We start from the raw sequence: 18,752 nt of genomic DNA on the forward strand, positions 1-18,752 counted from the left end.
TCTACTAAGACTGTATGTACAAGTACTATATAGTGTGTACATAGTATACAACTATGTGTACTATTAGTGGGTGTGTTGCAGGTGATCTACTAAGACTGTGTGTACAAGTACTATATAGTGTGTACAAAGTATACAACTATGTGTACTATTAGTGGGTGTGTTGCAGGTGACCTACTAAGACTGTATGTACAAGTACTATATAGTGTGTACATAGTATACAACTATGTGTACTATTAGTGGGTGTGTTGCAGGTGATCTACTAAGACTGTGTGTACAATTGAATACAAGTACTATATAGTGTGTACATAGTATACAACTATGTGTACTATTAGTGGGTGTGTTGCAGGTGATCTACTAAGACTGTGTGTACAAGTACTATATAGTGTGTACAAAGTATACAACTATGTGTACTATTAGTGGGTGTGTTGCAGGTGACCTACTAAGACTGTATGTACAAGTACTATATAGTGTGTACATAGTATACAACTATGTGTACTATTAGTGGGTGTGTTGCAGGTGATCTACTAAGACTGTGTGTACAATTGAATACAAGTACTATATAGTGTGTACATAGTATACAACTATGTGTACTATTAGTGGGTGTGTTGCAGGTGATCTACTAAGACTGTGTGTACAAGTACTATATAGTGTGTACAAAGTATACAACTATGTGTACTATTAGTGGGTGTGTTGCAGGTGACCTACTAAGACTGTATGTACAAGTACTATATAGTGTGTACATAGTATACAACTATGTGTACTATTAGTGGGTGTGTTGCAGGTGATCTACTAAGACTGTGTGTACAATTGAATACAAGTACTATATAGTGTGTACATAGTATACAACTATGTGTACTATTAGTGGGTGTGTTGCAGGTGATCTACTAAGACTGTGTGTACAAGTACTATATAGTGTGTACATAGTATACAACTATGTGTACTATTAGTGGGTGTGTTGCAGGTGATCTACTAAGACTGTGTGTACAAGTACTATATAGTGTGTACAAAGTATACAACTATGTGTACTATTAGTGGGTGTGTTGCAGGTGACCTACTAAGACTGTATGTACAAGTACTATATAGTGTGTACAAAGTATACAACTATGTGTACTATTAGTGGGTGTGTTGCAGGTGACCTACTAAGACTGTATGTACAAGTACTATATAGTGTGTACAAAGTATACAACTATGTGTACTATTAGTGGGTGTGTTGCAGGTGATCTACTAAGACTGTATGTACAAGTACTATATAGTGTGTACATAGTATACAACTATGTGTACTATTAGTGGGTGTGTTGCAGGTGATCTACTAAGACTGTATGTACAAGTACTATATAGTGTGTACATAGTATACAAGTATGTGTACTATTAGTGGGTGTGTTGCAGGTGATCTACTAAGACTGTATGTACAAGTACTATATAGTGTGTACATAGTATACAACTATGTGTACTATTAGTGGGTGTGTTGCAGGTGATCTACTAAGACTGTGTGTACAAGTACTATATAGTGTGTACAAAGTATACAACTATGTGTACTATTAGTGGGTGTGTTGCAGGTGATCTACTAAGACTGTATGTACAAGTACTATATAGTGTGTACATAGTATGCAGCTATGTGTACTATTAGTGGGTGTGTTGCAGGTGATCTACTAAGACTGTGTGTACAAGTACTATATAGTGTGTACAAAGTATACAACTATGTGTACTATTAGTGGGTGTGTTGCAGGTGACCTACTAAGACTGTATGTACAAGTACTATATAGTGTGTACATAGTATACAACTATGTGTACTATTAGTGGGTGTGTTGCAGGTGATCTACTAAGACTGTGTGTACAATTGAATACAAGTACTATATAGTGTGTACATAGTATACAACTATGTGTACTATTAGTGGGTGTGTTGCAGGTGATCTACTAAGACTGTGTGTACAAGTACTATATAGTGTGTACAAAGTATACAACTATGTGTACTATTAGTGGGTGTGTTGCAGGTGACCTACTAAGACTGTATGTACAAGTACTATATAGTGTGTACATAGTATATAACTATGTGTACTATTAGTGGGTGTGTTGCAGGTGATCTACTAAGACTGTGTGTACAATTGAATACAAGTACTATATAGTGTGTACATAGTATACAACTATGTGTACTATTAGTGGGTGTGTTGCAGGTGATCTACTAAGACTGTGTGTACAAGTACTTTATAGTGTGTACAAAGTATACAACTATGTGTACTATTAGTGGGTGTGTTGCAGGTGATCTACTAAGACTGTATGTACAAGTACTATATAATGTGTACATAGTATACAACTATGTGTACTATTATTGGGTGTGTTGCAGGTGATCTACTAAGACTGTGTGTACAAGTACTATATAGTGTGTACAAAGTATACAACTATGTGTACTATTAGTGGGTGTGTTGCAGGTGACCTACTAAGACTGTATGTACAAGTACTATATAGTGTGTACATAGTATACAACTATGTGTACTATTAGTGGGTGTGTTGCAGGTGATCTACTAAGACTGTGTGTACAATTGAATACAAGTACTATATAGTGTGTACATAGTATACAACTGTGTGTACTATTAGTGGGTGTGTTGCAGGTGATCTACTAAGACTGTGTGTACAAGTACTATATAGTGTGTACATAGTATACAACTATGTGTACTATTAGTGGGTGTGTTGCAGGTGACCTACTAAGACTGTACGTACAAGTACTATATAGTGTGTACATAGTATACAACTATGTGTACTATTAGTGGGTGTGTTGCAGGTGATCTACTAAGACTGTATGTACAATTGAATACAAGTACTATGTAGTGTGTACAAAGTATACAACTATGTGTACTATTAGTGGGTGTGTTGCAGGTGACCTACTAAGACTGTATGTACAAGTACTATGTAGTGTGTACATAGTATACAACTATGTGTACTATTAGTGGGTGTGTTGCAGGTGATCTACTAAGACTGTACGTACAAGTATTATATAGTGTGTACAATGTAGACAACTATGTGTACTATTAGTGGGTGTGTTGCAGGTGATCTACTAAGACTGTATGTACAAGTACTATATAGTGTGTACAATGTATACAACTATGTGTACTATTATTGGGTGTCTTACAGGTGATTTACTAAGACTGTATGTACAAGTACTATATAGTGTGTACAAAGTATACAACTATGTGTACTATTATTGGGGGTCTTACAGGTGATCTACTAAGACTGTATGTACAAGTACTATATAGTGTGTAAAAAGTATACAACTATGTGTACTATTATTGGGTGTCTTACAGGTGATTTACTAAGACTGTATGTACAATTGATAACGAGTGCAGAAGTGTTGCTCATGTTTAAATGAGAAATTTGCATGTGTACCTGCTGTTACCACGGAGACACTCATGTGTGCCTGCTGTTACCATGGAGACACTCATGTGTGCCTGCTGTTACCATGGAGACACTCATGTGTGTCTGCTGTTACCATGGAGACACTCATGTGTGCCTGCTGTTACCATGGAGACACTCATGTGTGCCTGCTGTTACCATGGAGACACTCATGTGTACCTGCTGTTACCATGGAGACACTCATGTGTGCCTGCTGTTACCATGGAGACACTCATGTGTGCCTGCTGTTACCATGGAGACACTCATGTGTGCCTGCTGTTACCATGGAGACACTCATGTGTACCTGCTGTTACCATGGAGACACTCATGTGTGCCTGCTGTTACCATGGAGACACTCATGTGTGCCTGCTGTTACCATGGAGACACTCATTTACCGCACATCCATGGCTTATAGTAGTTGTCCCCAACATTTTTGTAGCTGCGGACCAGGTCAACGCTTGAAAATGTGTCCCAAGGACCGGGGAGGGGGGTGTGTGGGGGGGGAGTTAGGGTCATTTTTTTTTTTTTTTTTTTTTTTTTTTTGTCATAAATAAATACATCATGTGTGCTTACGGACTGTATCCCTGCAGACTGTATTGATCTATAAACGTGCTCCACAACCCCCCAGCCATACTTCACCTTTCTCACGCCAACCCCTTACACGCCCTCAACGTCCACCTTCAGTAGTTCGTCCCAGCTCTGACGCTGCTCACTCCCCCTCCCCCTTACGGCAAACCCCGCCTCGCCCTGACAGCAGTCCTGAATATTTCTGATACAGAAAAGGGTTCAGCAGTAGACCACATTATCAGCTGGGCCCAAGGTTGCCTACATCAAATCATGGCACCTTCTACATCCCTGTTGTGACTACCAAGAGAGTAAACATTGGGAAACTTAGCCACCCTGCTAACCTAAACAATCTCATTCCTATTATCTCCAAATCAAAGCCAACATCGAAGCCTGTCAATAACACCATCAGGATGGGTCTGCTCAATGTCAGGTCTCTGAATAGCAAATCATTTTTAGTCAATGATTTTATTAGCACTTCTAAACTTGACTTTATGTTTTTAACTGAAACATGGCTGGAACAAAATAACAGTGCAAGCATTCTGATCGAGACAGCACCCCCCAACTATAACTTCATTGATATATGTAGATCGGGGAAAAGAGGTGGAGGGGTTGCTGCTATATTTAAAAACATGTTTCAGGGGAAACAGATGTCACTCGGTGAGTTTACATCATTTGAATACCTGTGTGCTGTGTTGAAATGCTCTCCCAAAATTCTCTTGTTAATTATCTACAGGCCACCTAAATATTCTGCAAATTTTTTTGATGATTTTACTGAACTATTGTCTAGCATCTCCACTGACTTTGACTGCCTGGTTATAACTGGTGATTTTAATTTTCATATTGACGATTTAAATGACAAGGGCGCAAAAGAACTTTTTACTATTTTAGACACATTTGAACTGTCTCAACATGTGAAAGAGGCTACACATTATAAGGGACACACCCTGGACCTGATTATCACAAAAGGTCTCAATGTTTCTGATGTTCTTGTGATTGATCCTTCATTGTCTGATCATTTCTGTGTTTTCTTTAATATTTCTGTAATTCCGGACACACAAACAGAATCAAAGAATGTCAAAAAGCGGTACATAAATGAACATGCTAATGTCCTCTTTAAAAACGCCATCTCCTCACTACCACCTCTAAACCCATGTCATGCTGATGATCTTGTAAGCAACTTTAATTCCAAAATTGTGAATATCATAGATATCATTGCACCTGTTACAGTTAAAACGATTTCTGGCAAGCAAAAGGCACCCTGGAGAAAATCTGCTGCTGTAACAGCCCAGAGAAGAGAGTGCAGGAAGGCTGAACGAATCTGGCGGAATACAAAACTTCATATTCACCATGACATCTATAAAGAGAGCCTCCAGGCCTACAATTTAGTCTTAAAAAGTGCTAGAGAAACATTCTTCTCCAATATCATAAACAGCAACACAAATAAGGCCAAAACCCTATTCACAATCGTTGACAGACTGACTAAACCCCCAACACAAATACCAGCCGAACTCCATTCCACGCAGAAATGCAATGACTTTGCATTCTTTTATACTGATAAAATTGAAGGCATCAGACGCACCATCAATATCTCAAGTAAAAAAGTTGGATCACCACCCCATTTAGGCAAAAGTAACACAGCAATGATGGCAAGCTTTAATGCCATAGACTCTAAAACTCTAGTGGAAACGGTGACAGCTCTAAAGTCATCCACCTGCTGCCTTGATGTTTTACCTACCAACTTCTTTAAGAATGTTTTTGACTGCCTATCAACAGACATCTTGCAAATAGTTAATAATTCTATTAAATCGGGCAATTTCCCGAAGGCTTTCAAAACTGCAGTCATTAAACCTCTTCTAAAAAAGCAGAGCCTAGATGCCTCTGTTATCAACAACTACAGACCAATTTCAAATCTACCATTCATAAGTAAAATAATTGAGAAAGTTGTCCTCCAACAACTAAATCACTTCTTGGCTTCTACTGGCTGCCACAACAACTTCCAGTCAGGATTTCGACCTCTTCATAGCACAGAGACGGCCCTTCTTAAAGTTATAAATGACATCCGTCTAAACACAGACTCTGGCAAAACTTCAGTATTAATGCTTTTGGACCTCAGTGCTGCATTTGACACTGTCGACCACTCAATACTTTTGGACAGGTTGGAAAACTGGGTGGGGATCTCAGGCACAGTTTTAAGCTGGTTCAAGTCATATCTACAAGATAGGAACTATTTTGTTTCCATTGGTGACTTTGTATCAGAACCAACCAACGTAACGTGTGGAGTCCCCCAAGGTTCAATCTTGGGGCCGACTTTATTTAACATCTATATGCTCCCACTAGGACAAATCATGCAAAATAATAACATTGACCATCATTGCTATGCCGATGACACCCAAATCTATGTAGCGCTATCACCAAATGACTATCGCCCCATAGATCTTCTGTGCCAGTGCATTGAGCAAGTCAAACACTGGATGTGCCAAAATTTCCTACAACTAAATGAAGATAAAACTGAGATAATTGTTTTTGGTGCTAAAAAAGAAAGGTTTAAAGTCATCCAACACCTTCAATCACTGTCCCTGAAAACCTCAAATAAAGCCAGAAATCTTGGGGTTATTTTAGATTCTGATTTACATTTCGACAGTCACATCAAATCAGTAACAAAATCGGCCTACTATCACCTCAAAAATGTAAAAAGACTTAGAGGGCTCATGTCAGCTCAAGACTTAGAAAAACTTGTACATGCCTTTATTACCAGTAGGCTAGACTATTGTAATGGTCTCCTTGCAGGTCTTCCCAAAAAAACTGTCAGGCAGCTACAGCTTGTTCAGAACGCTGCTGCTAGAGTTCTAACAAAGACCAAAAAATGTGAGCACATTACACCAATTCTTAAATCCTTACATTGGCTCCCTGTACATCAGAGAATAGATTTCAAAATCCTCCTGCTCACATATAAATCACTACATGGTCTAGGGCCCAAGTATATCACTGATATGCTCCCACTATATACGCCCTCTAGATCACTAAGATCTTCTGAGACCAATCTGTTAGCGGTTCCAAGAGTAAACTCAAATCAAGGGAGATCATCATTCAGTCACTATGCAACACATAGCTGGAATAAACTTCCTGAAGATGTCAGACTCTCCCCAACTCTCACTACTTTTAAAACTAGACTGAAGACTTTTATGTTCACCTTAGCTTTCAGCTAAATCTTTTAATCTTTTAACTTTTAACGTCTGCACTGTTTTTATTTTTATTGTCTGCATTTTAATTTTGCTTTTATTTTCTTTCATTTCACTTTGTTGTCTGTGAAGCACTTTGAGTCTGCCTTGTGTATGAAAAGCGCTATACAAATAAAGTTGCCTTGCCTTGCCTTGCCTATAATGTAGGAAGCAGAAATATTAATAACAGAATGAGTGTAAATGGGGGAGGGAGGTTTTTTGTAAGTGGATCTTGTTTTTTTTTTATCTTGATTTAATAAAAAAAATATATATATATATATTTTTTAAATTTATTATGTGGCCCGGTACCAATCGATCCATGGACCGGTACCGGTGGTTGGGGACCACTGACTTATAGCTCCTAGCTGCGTAGTTTTGAGAAGTTGCGGAACACAAATCCAATCATCTTGTTGACGTCCTCCAGCACAGGTGTGACATGTTAGCAGGACACAGGTGTGCTCTAAGAGATGCCAAAGTGCACTGGAAGCATGCAGGTGCTAGAGAAGAGATGCCATAAGAGATGCCAAGGTGCACTGGAAGCATGCAGGTGCTAGAGAAGAGATGCCATGAGAGATGCCAAGGTGCACTGGAAGCATCCAAGGACATAAATGACTAATCAAACTGACAGCACACCACAAAGTATCAACTGAGTTTGTGTTGATGTCTGCCTCTTGAGTCTTCCAGCTGCTATAAAGTATAATAGACTTCTTGATTTGCAACATTACAAATATGTAATCAGTCACCTGGCTCTTTGTCACCGCCATTTGTTCTTAGCTGTGCCAGTTTCCACAAACCTACTAAATCCAGACGCATGAACGTTTAGGTTTGATAAATCCTGCTGCGAGTGCTAAATGATTATATTTGCATCTCCTTCTCCCGTTATGTGTGTGCTAGCAATTAGCACCTATTCTGCATGTTCACGACAACAACAAACTGTTTTGGTCTTTTAGGAGACTCAATCCTCCGCTCACGAGTTTAGTCAATGTGTTTGCTGTCAAGTTTGCTTTAAAACGGGAGTAGACCAGACCCTTGAAGAAGTTCTGACCGTGTCTTCCAGTGGACTGTCTGGACCCCACCTGCTCGGGCCGAGGCGTGTGCGTGCAGGGCGAGTGTCACTGCTTCCTGGGCTGGGGAGGTTCTGGCTGCGAGAGTCCCAGATCTTCCTGCACCGACCAGTGCTCCGGACACGGCACCTTCCTGGCCGACGCCAACACCTGCAGCTGCGACACCAACTGGACCGGACACGACTGCTCCGCAGGTGAGGGAACCACTCCAAGTGACAACATACACATCATTATGTACAGTATGACTGACAACATAATTATGTACACATCATTATGTACAGTAGGACTGACAACATACTTACTGTATGTACACATCATTATGTACAGTATGACTGACAACATACTTATGTACACATGATTATGTACAGTAGGACTGACAACATACTTATGTACACATCACTATGTACAGTAGGACTGATAACTTACTTATGTACACATCATTATGTACAGTGTGACTGACAACATACTTATGTACACATGATTATGTACAGTAGGACTGACAACATACTTATGTACACATCACTATGTACAGTAGGACTGACAACATACTTATGTACACATCTCTATGTACAGTAGGACTGACAACATACTTATGTACACATCATTATGTACAGTATGACTGACAACATACTTTTGTACACATCACTATGTACAGTAGGACTGACAACATACGTATGTACACACGATTATGTACAGTATGACTGACAACATACTTATGTACACATCATTATGTACAGTATGACTGACAACATACTTATGTACACATGATTATGTACAGTATGACTGACAACATACTTATGTACACATCATTATGTACAGTATGACTGACAACATAATTATGTACACATCATTATGTACAGTATGACTGACAACATACTTATGTACACATGATTATGTACAGTTTGACTGACAACATACTTATGTACACATCACTATGTACAGTATGACTGACAACATACTTATGTACACATCACTATGTACAGTATGACTGACAACATACTTATGTACACATCACTATGTACAGTATGACTGACAACATACTTATGTACACATGATTATGTACAGTATGACTGAGACCATACTTATGTACACATGATTATGTACAGTATGACTGACAACATACTTATGTACACATTATGTACAGTATGACTGACAACATACTTATGTACACATCATTATGTACAGTATGACTGACAACATACTTATGTACACATCACTATGTACAGTATGACTGACAACATACTTATGTACACATCACTATGTACAGTTTGACTGACAACATACTTATGTACACATGATTATGTACAGTATGACTGAGAACATACTTATGTAAACATGATTATGTACAGTATGACTGAGACCATACTTATGTACACATGATTATGTACAGTATGACTGACAACATACTTATGTACACATCACTATGTACAGTATGACTGAGAACATACTTATGTAAACATGATTATGTACATTATGACTGAGAACATACTTATGTACACATGATTATGTACAGTATGACTGAGAACATACTTATGTACACATGATTATGTACAGTATGACTGAGAGCATACTTATGTACACATGAGTATGTACAGTATGACTGACAACATACTTATGTACACATCATTATGTACAGTATGACTGACAACATACTTACTGTATGTAAACATGATTATGTACAGTATGACTGACAACATACTTATGTACACATCATTATGTACAGTATGACTGACAACATACTTATGTACACATCATTATGTACAGTATGACTGACAACATAATTATGTACATATGATTATGTACAGTATGACTGAGACCATACTTATGTACACATGATTATGTACAGTATGACTGAGACCATACTTATGTACACATGATTATGTACAGTATGACTGAGACCATACTTATGTACACATGATTATGTACAGTATGACTGACAACATAATTATGTACACATGATTATGTACAGTATGACTGAGACAATACTTATGTACACATGATTATGTACAGTATGACTGAGACCATACTTATGTACACATCATTATGTACAGTATGACTGAGACAATATTTAAATGTAAACATGATTATGTACAGTATGACTGAGACAATACTTAAATGTACACATGATTATGTACAGTATGACTGAGACAATACTTAAATGTAGCATGATTATGTACAGTATGACTGACACAATACTTAAATGTACACATGATTATGTACAGTATGACTGAGACAATACTTATGTACACATGATTATGTACAGTATGACTGACACAATACTTAAATGTAAAAATGATTATGTACAGTATGACTGAGACAACACTTAAAGGTGAACATGATTATGTACAGTATGACTGACACAATACTTATGTACACATGATTATGTACAGTATGACTGAGACAATACTTAAATGTAACATGATTATGTACAGTATGACTGAGACAATACTTAAATGTAACATGATTATGTACAGTATGACTGAGACAATACTTATGTACACATGATTATGTACAGTATGACTGAGACAATACTTAAATGTAAAAATGATTATGTACAGTATGACTGAGACAATACTTATGCACACTTGATTATGTACAGTATGACTGAGACAACACTTAAATGTAAACATGATTATGTACAGTATGACTGAGACAGTACTTAAATGTAAACATGATTATGTACAGTATGACTGAGACAATACTTAAATGTAAACATGATTATGTACAGTATGACTGAGACAATACTTATGTACACATGATTATGTACAGTATTACCGAGACAATACTTATGTACACATGATTATGTACAGTATGACTGAGGCAATACTTATGTACACATGATTATGTACAGTATGACTGACACAATACTTAAATGTACACATGATTATGTACAGTATGACTGACACAATACTTAAATGTAAAAATGATTATGTACAGTATGACTGAGACAACACTTAAAGGTGAACATGATTATGTACAGTATGACTGACACAATACTTATGTACACATGATTATGTACAGTATGACTGAGACAATACTTAAATGTAACATGATTATGTACAGTATGACTGAGACAATACTTAAATGTAACATGATTATGTACAGTATGACTGAGACAATACTTATGTACACATGATTATGTACAGTATGACTGAGACAATACTTAAATGTAAAAATGATTATGTACAGTATGACTGAGACAATACTTATGCACACTTGATTATGTACAGTATGACTGAGACAACACTTAAATGTAAACATGATTATGTACAGTATGACTGAGACAGTACTTAAATGTAAACATGATTATGTACAGTATGACTGAGACAATACTTAAATGTAAACATGATTATGTACAGTATGACTGAGACAATACTTATGTACACATGATTATGTACAGTATTACCGAGACAATACTTATGTACACATGATTATGTACAGTATGACTGAGGCAATACTTATGTACACATGATTATGTACAGTATGACTGACACAATACTTAAATGTAAACATGATTATGTACAGTATGACTGAGACCATACTTATGTACACATGATTATGTACAGTATGACTGACAACATAATTATGTACACATGATTTTGTACAGTATGACTGAGATAATACTTAAAGGTACACATGATTATGTACAGTATGACTGACACAATACTTAAATGTAAACATGATTATGTACAGTATGACTGAGACCATACTTATGTACACATGATTATGTACAGTATGACTGACAACATAATTATGTACACATGATTATGTACAGTATGACTGAGATAATACTTAAAGGTACACATGATTATGTACAGTATGACTGAGACAACACTTAAAGGTAAACATGATTATGTACAGTATGACTGAGACAATACTTATGTACACATGATTATGTACAGTATGACTGAGACAATACTTAAATGTAAAAATGATTATGTACAGTATGACTGAGACAACACTTAAATGTAAACATGATTATGTACAGTATGACTGAGACAATACTTAAATGTAAACATGATTATGTACAGTATGACTGAGACAATACTTATGTACACATGATTATGTACAGTATGACTGAGACAATACTTAAATGTAAAAATTATTATGTACAGTATGACTGAGACAACACTTAAATGTAAACATGATTATGTACAGTATGACTGAGACAATACTTATGTACACATGATTATGTACAGTATGACTGACACAATACTTAAATGTAAACATGTTTATGTACAGTATGACTGAGACCATACTTATGTACACATGATTATGTACAGTATGACTGAAAACATAATTATGTACACATGATTATGTACAGTATGACTGAGATAATACTTAAATGTACACATGATTATGTACAGTATGCCTGACAACATAATTATGTACACATGATTATGTACAGTATGACTGAGATAATACTTAAATGTACACATGATTATGTACAGTATGACTGAGACAACACTTAAATGTAAACATGATTATGTACAGTATGACTGAGATAATACTTAAATGTACACATGATTATGTACAGTATGACTGAGACAACACTTAAAGGTAAACATGATTATGTACAGTATGACTGAGACAACACTTAAAGGTAAACATGATTATGTACAGTATGACTGAGACAATACTTAAATGTAAACATGATTATATACAGTATGACTGAGACAATACTTATGTACACATGATTATGTACAGTATGACTGAGACAATACTTAAATGTAAACATGATTATGTACAGTATGACTGAGACAATACTTATGTACACATGATTATGTACAGTATGACTGAGACAATACTTAAATGTAAAAATGATTATGTACAGTATGACTGAGACAACACTTAAATGTACACATGATTATGTACAGTATGACTGAGACAATACTTAAATGCAAACATGATTATGTACAGTATGACTGAGATAATACTTAAATGTACACATGATTATGTACAGTATGACTGAGACAATACTTAAATGTAAACATGATTATGTACAGTATGACTGAGACAATACTTAAAGGTAAGCATGATTAAGAAAGTCAGGTGTGTTCCACTTGTGGTACGCTGGTTGTTGACGCTGCAATGTGCTCCTTGCCGTTGTTACAACATCAATTGTGTCGCTGCGGTGTTGTACGATGTACTTGGAATGTATCAAACACTCCAAAAAACATCTCAAACCTTCCATCGTAGTTTTATAAAAAAAAGTGGTACTTAAAGGGAAACTGCACTTTTTTTTTTTTAGAATTGTGTCTATCATTCACAATCTTTTTGTAAGAACACATATGGTTGTTTTATGCATTCTAAATCATAAAAAATGTTAGCAAAAGTCAGCCAACGATGAAACTAATGGGAGTCGATCTATTCCGCCTATAAAGCGCTCTAAATAACCTCCATCAAGGTTTTATATACACACTGTAAGTATATATGTAGTATCTTGTAACATTCCTAATAACAGGTAATATTTACATATTTTATATACACACTGTAAGTATATATGTAGTATCTACTAACATTCCTAATAACAGGTAATATTTACATATTTTATATACACACTGTAAGTATATATGTAGTTTCTAGTAACATTCATAATAACATGTAATATTTACATGTTCTATATACACACTGTAAGTATACATGTAGTATCTAGTAACATTCATAATAACATGTAATATTTACATATTCTATATACACACTGTAAGTATATATGTAGTTTCTAGTAACATTTATAATAACATGTAATATTTACATAATTTATATACACACTGTAAGTATATATGTAGTATCTAGTAACATTCATAATAACATGTAATATTTACTTATTTTGATCATTTTAAGTGTATTAATTTCATAGACACATCACAACGTTCACTTTCCCTTCAACAACAGCTAGACTACAAATCATGGCAGTCTTGTTGGGAGACAGATTATTATCCTGAAACTTCTATTTTTGAGCCTGGATATAAGGAGGATGAGCTACAACAGGGATGTTCAAACTACCAAGTGCGGTGAGACGTTACGAGCTGAGTAAAGGAAACATTTCAGCAGAGCAAAATCAACTAATTCTGACAAACTTGATGCTGCAATTTTGTCGCCATCTTAAGGACAAATCGGGTAATTCAGGTCAATGACTATGAATTGTGAAGTGGAACAAACAGTTGACTTATATGACCCTATCCAAACAACCTCTTCTAGTCATGGTGCAACAAAAAAAAAATGTCAACACACATAACACAACCTGCTCACTTAAAGGCCTACTGAAATGATTTTTTTTTTATTCAAACGGGGATAGCAGATCTATTCTATGTGTCATACTTGATCATTTCGCGATATTGCCATATTTTTGCTGAAAGGATTTAGTATAGAACAACGACGATAAAGATTGCAACTTTTGGTATCTGATAAAAAAAAGGCTTGCCCCTACCGGAAGTAGCGTGACGTAGTCAGTTGAACATATATGCAAAGTTCCCTATTGTTTACAATGATGGCCGCATGAAGTGAGAGAGATTCGGACCGAGAAAGCGACAATTTCCCCATTAATTTGAGCGAGGATGAAAGATTTGTGGATGAGTAAAGTGCAAGTGAAGGACTAGTGGGGAGTTGAAGCTATTCAGATAGGGAAGATGCTGTGAGAGCCGGGGGTGACCTGATATTCAGCTGGGAATGACTACAACAGTAAATAAACACAAGACATATATATACTCTATTAGCCACAACACAACCAGGCTTATATTTAATATGCCACAAATTAATCCTGCATAAAAACACCTGCGTGTTTGTTACGCTAGCTCCTAGCTCCTCTGCTAGCTCCTAGCTCCATAGAACACGCCAATACAATTCAAACACCTGATCAACACACACAATCACTCAGCCCAAAAGACCGTTCACCTAACCCAAGGTTCATAAAGCTTATATATTTTTAAAAAGTTACGTACGTGACGCGCACATACGGTCAAGCTATCAAATGTTTAGCAGCCAAGGCTGCATAATCACGGTACCTGATATTCAGCTGGGAATGACTACAACAGTAAATAAACACAAGACATATATATACTCTATTAGCCACAACAGAACCAGGCTTATATTTAATATGCCACAAATTAATCCTGTATAAAAACACCTGCGTGTTTGTTACGCTAGCTCCTAGCTCCTCTGCTAGCTCCTAGCTCCATAGAACACGCCAATACAATTCAAACACCTGATCAACACACACATTCACTCAGCCCAAAAGACCGTTCACCTAACCCAAGGTTCATAAAGCTTATATATTTTAAAAAAGTTACGTACATACGCAAAAAAAAGTTGCGCACATACGGTCAAGCGATCAAATGTTTAGAAGCCAAAGCTGCATACTCACAGTAGCACGTCTGCGTCTTTGTCATCCAAATCAAAGTAATCCTGGTAAGAGTCTGTGTTGTCTCAGTTCTCTACAGGCGTCTGTGTATCGAAGTCAAAAGTCCTCCTGGTTAGAGTCTCTGTTATCCGAGTTCTTCCATCTTGACTGCATCTTTCGGGAATGTAAACAAAGAAGCGCCGGCTGTGTACTGTTGTTGCTGACTACGTTCGAAAAATACGTCCATTTCGCACCGACAACTTTCTTCTTTGCTTGCTCAGCTTCTTTCTCCATAATGCAATGAACATGATTGCAACAGATTCACGAACACAGATGTCCAGAATACTGTGGAATTATGAAATGAAAACAGAGCTTTTTCGTATTGGCTTCAATGTGGAAGGCATACCCGTGTTCGCCGGGCCACGTCACGCGCATACGTCATCCTCAGAGGCGTTTCGAACCGGAAGTTTAGCGGCAAATTTAAAATGTCACTTTATAAGTTAACCCGGCCGTATTGGCATGTGTTATAATGTTAAGATTTCATCATTGATATATAAACTATCAGACTGCGTGGTCGGTAGTAGTGGCTTTCAGTAGGCCTTTAACTTTTTGGATAATATTTAAAAAAAACATCCAATCAAAATGACATCCATTACAAAGCATTATGGGAAAAATGTAACACCCTCTCTCCACACCGATCCATGTTTGGCACATTTCAGCTGCTTGATATTTCTGATTGATCACAAAACTTTAAGAAGGTCGTCACAAAAGTAAACAAAGTAGGAGTCAAACTTTCGCATACTCTTGTAATACAATATCAGACTATGAGTTTTAGTGTGCTAAACAGATGCAGCTTTAGTCAAACACTAAGCATCATGTAGCAGTATTGCTACGTGCTAAACAAGAACATAATAAAACAATCACTTACTGTACAATGTCTGCTCTCACTGGGCTAAAAAAGACTGATGGGATGGTTGTATCTTCCCCTTGGCATCAACAATTCATCATCCTCCTCACAAAGGGTTAAACAAATTAGTTTTTTGTGTCTTTCCGGCCATCTCCGGGTCTAAGTTGGTTGTCAAAGTTGACCAACTTGTGGGTTTATGTCCACAACCTTCTACTATCCAGGTGAGAGACATGATTTATCATTGAGAAATAACTTTCACCAACTCAGAGGCCATGCAGCAGCTCAACATGTCAACATAGCAGCATAGGCTAGTTAGCTCCCTAAAAGTCGTTCCTCTGTGTTAGCACTTCTAATAACAATTCCACTAATACTTGTTAATATTCAGGTCACGACATGTAAATGCAGTACTGTTGGTGTTTTTGAATGTTTTTAGAAGGTTTTATGGGTGCGATAGTGTACTCCTATTAGCTGCATTGTTAGCCACCTCTTACTTGCCATATTTCATGAGTTAGAATGCATAAAAAAACAAACATGTGTTCTAGTCTTAAGAAGAATTCATGAGAAATTCAAATATCTGTCATTGCTAACCAAGAAAGCGTGCAATTAGCTGCCACTTCTGAATGTTTCTGCAGACCGTCCATCTTTATTAGTGGCAGTAAATCAGACCTGGCTGCTTATTTATCCAAATAATAAAAACATTTAAAAAAGCAGAGTGTTGCTGGTGCTGATTGGTGGAGTGGCAGGAGAAGTGTGAACAATCATGACAAAAAGGAGTTTTAATACCTGGGCTGTGTGGCAGCTCACATTCATTTCTGTCATATCCCCGTCTTCATGCAATGCATGCTGGGTAATTGCTAGCTTGCTTCAAAGATGAAGACCAGCATGCTTTCTGAGAATAGAAAGGACATATTTAGTCTGAACTAGGAGTTCACTAAGTATGTACTGTGACTGTACTTCAACTCTTAATCACCACCTTTTGTTTGGAACTACTTCCCAAATCTATCACATACTGTCCAGATATTGTGCCAAGGAGGAGTCAGAGCTTGAAAACCCTCTTCTGTCGTCAACTTCTCCTCTTCGGGAATGCTTGGCCTTCCGATACAAGCAGTCCTGCAACGTGTTTACTAGTGTGATATCATGTGTGATACAAGCAATCCTGCAACGTGTTTACTAGTGTGATATCATGTGCGATACAAGCAGTCCTGCAGTGTGTTTACTAGTGTGATATCATGTGCGATACAAGCAGTCCTGCAGTGTGTTTACTAGTGTGATATCATGTGCGATACAAGCAGTCCTGCAGTGTGTTTACTAGTGTGATATCATGTGCGATACAAGCAGTCCTGCAGTGTATTTACTTGTGTGTGATATTATGTGTGACACAAGCAGTGTGTGTACTTGTGTATGATATCATATGCGATACAAGCAGTCCTGCAGAGTGTTTACTTGTGTGTGATATCATGTGCGATACAAGCAGTTCTGCTGAGTGTTTACTTGTGTGTGATATCATGTGTGATACAAGCAGTCCTGCAGTGTGTTTACTTGTGTGTGATATCATGTGTGACACAAGCAGTGTGTTTACTTGTGTATGATATCATGTGCGATACAAGCAGTCCTGCAGAGTGTTTACTTGTGTGTGATACCATGTGCAATACAAGCAGTCCTGCAGAGTGTTTACTTGTGTGTGATATCATGTGCGATACAAGCAGGCCTGCAGTGTGTTTACTTGTGTGTGATAGCATGTGCGATACAAGCAGTCCTGCAGAGTGTTTACTTATGTGTGATAGCATGTGCGATACAGGCAGTCCTGCAGTGTGTTTACTTGTGTGTGATATCATGTGCGATACAAGCAGTTCTGCAGAGTGTTTACTTGTGTTTGATATCATGTGCGATACAAGCAGTCCTGCAACGTGTTTACTAGTGTGATATCATGTGCGATACAAGCAGTCCTGCAACGTGTTTACTAGTGTGATATCATGTGTGATACAAGCAGTCCTGCAGTGTGTTTACTTGTGTGTGATATCATGCGTGACACAAGCAGTGTGTTTACTTGTGTATGACATCATGTGCGATACAAGCAGTCCTGCAGAGTGTTTACTTGTGTGTGATACCATGTGCAATACAAGCAGCCCTGCAGAGTGTTTACTTGTGTGTGATATCATGTGCAATACAAGCAGTCCTGCAGTGTGTTTACTTGTGTGTGATATCATGTGCGATACAAGCAGTCCTGCAGTGTGTTTACTTGTGTGTGATATCATGTGCGATACAAGCAGTCC

General features: G+C 37.2%; 1 protein-coding gene across 18 annotated transcripts in view; it reads left to right on the forward strand.

Annotated features, from left to right (window-relative positions):
- Nucleotides 1-18,752, forward strand: part of tenm4 (teneurin transmembrane protein 4) — a 312,747-nt gene that overhangs the window by 170,232 nt on the left and 123,763 nt on the right. For all 18 annotated transcript variants that reach the window (XM_062060986.1, XM_062060970.1, XM_062060972.1 and 15 more), the window contains one exon: nucleotides 8,227-8,427. In XM_062060986.1, the coding sequence (XP_061916970.1) occupies nucleotides 8,227-8,427 (201 nt within the window). The remainder of the gene's footprint in view (nucleotides 1-8,226; nucleotides 8,428-18,752) is intronic.

The sequence above is a fragment of the Entelurus aequoreus genome, linkage group LG10 (genome assembly GCF_033978785.1).
Source record: "Entelurus aequoreus isolate RoL-2023_Sb linkage group LG10, RoL_Eaeq_v1.1, whole genome shotgun sequence".
In the NCBI taxonomy this organism is placed as follows: Eukaryota; Metazoa; Chordata; class Actinopteri; order Syngnathiformes; family Syngnathidae; genus Entelurus; species Entelurus aequoreus.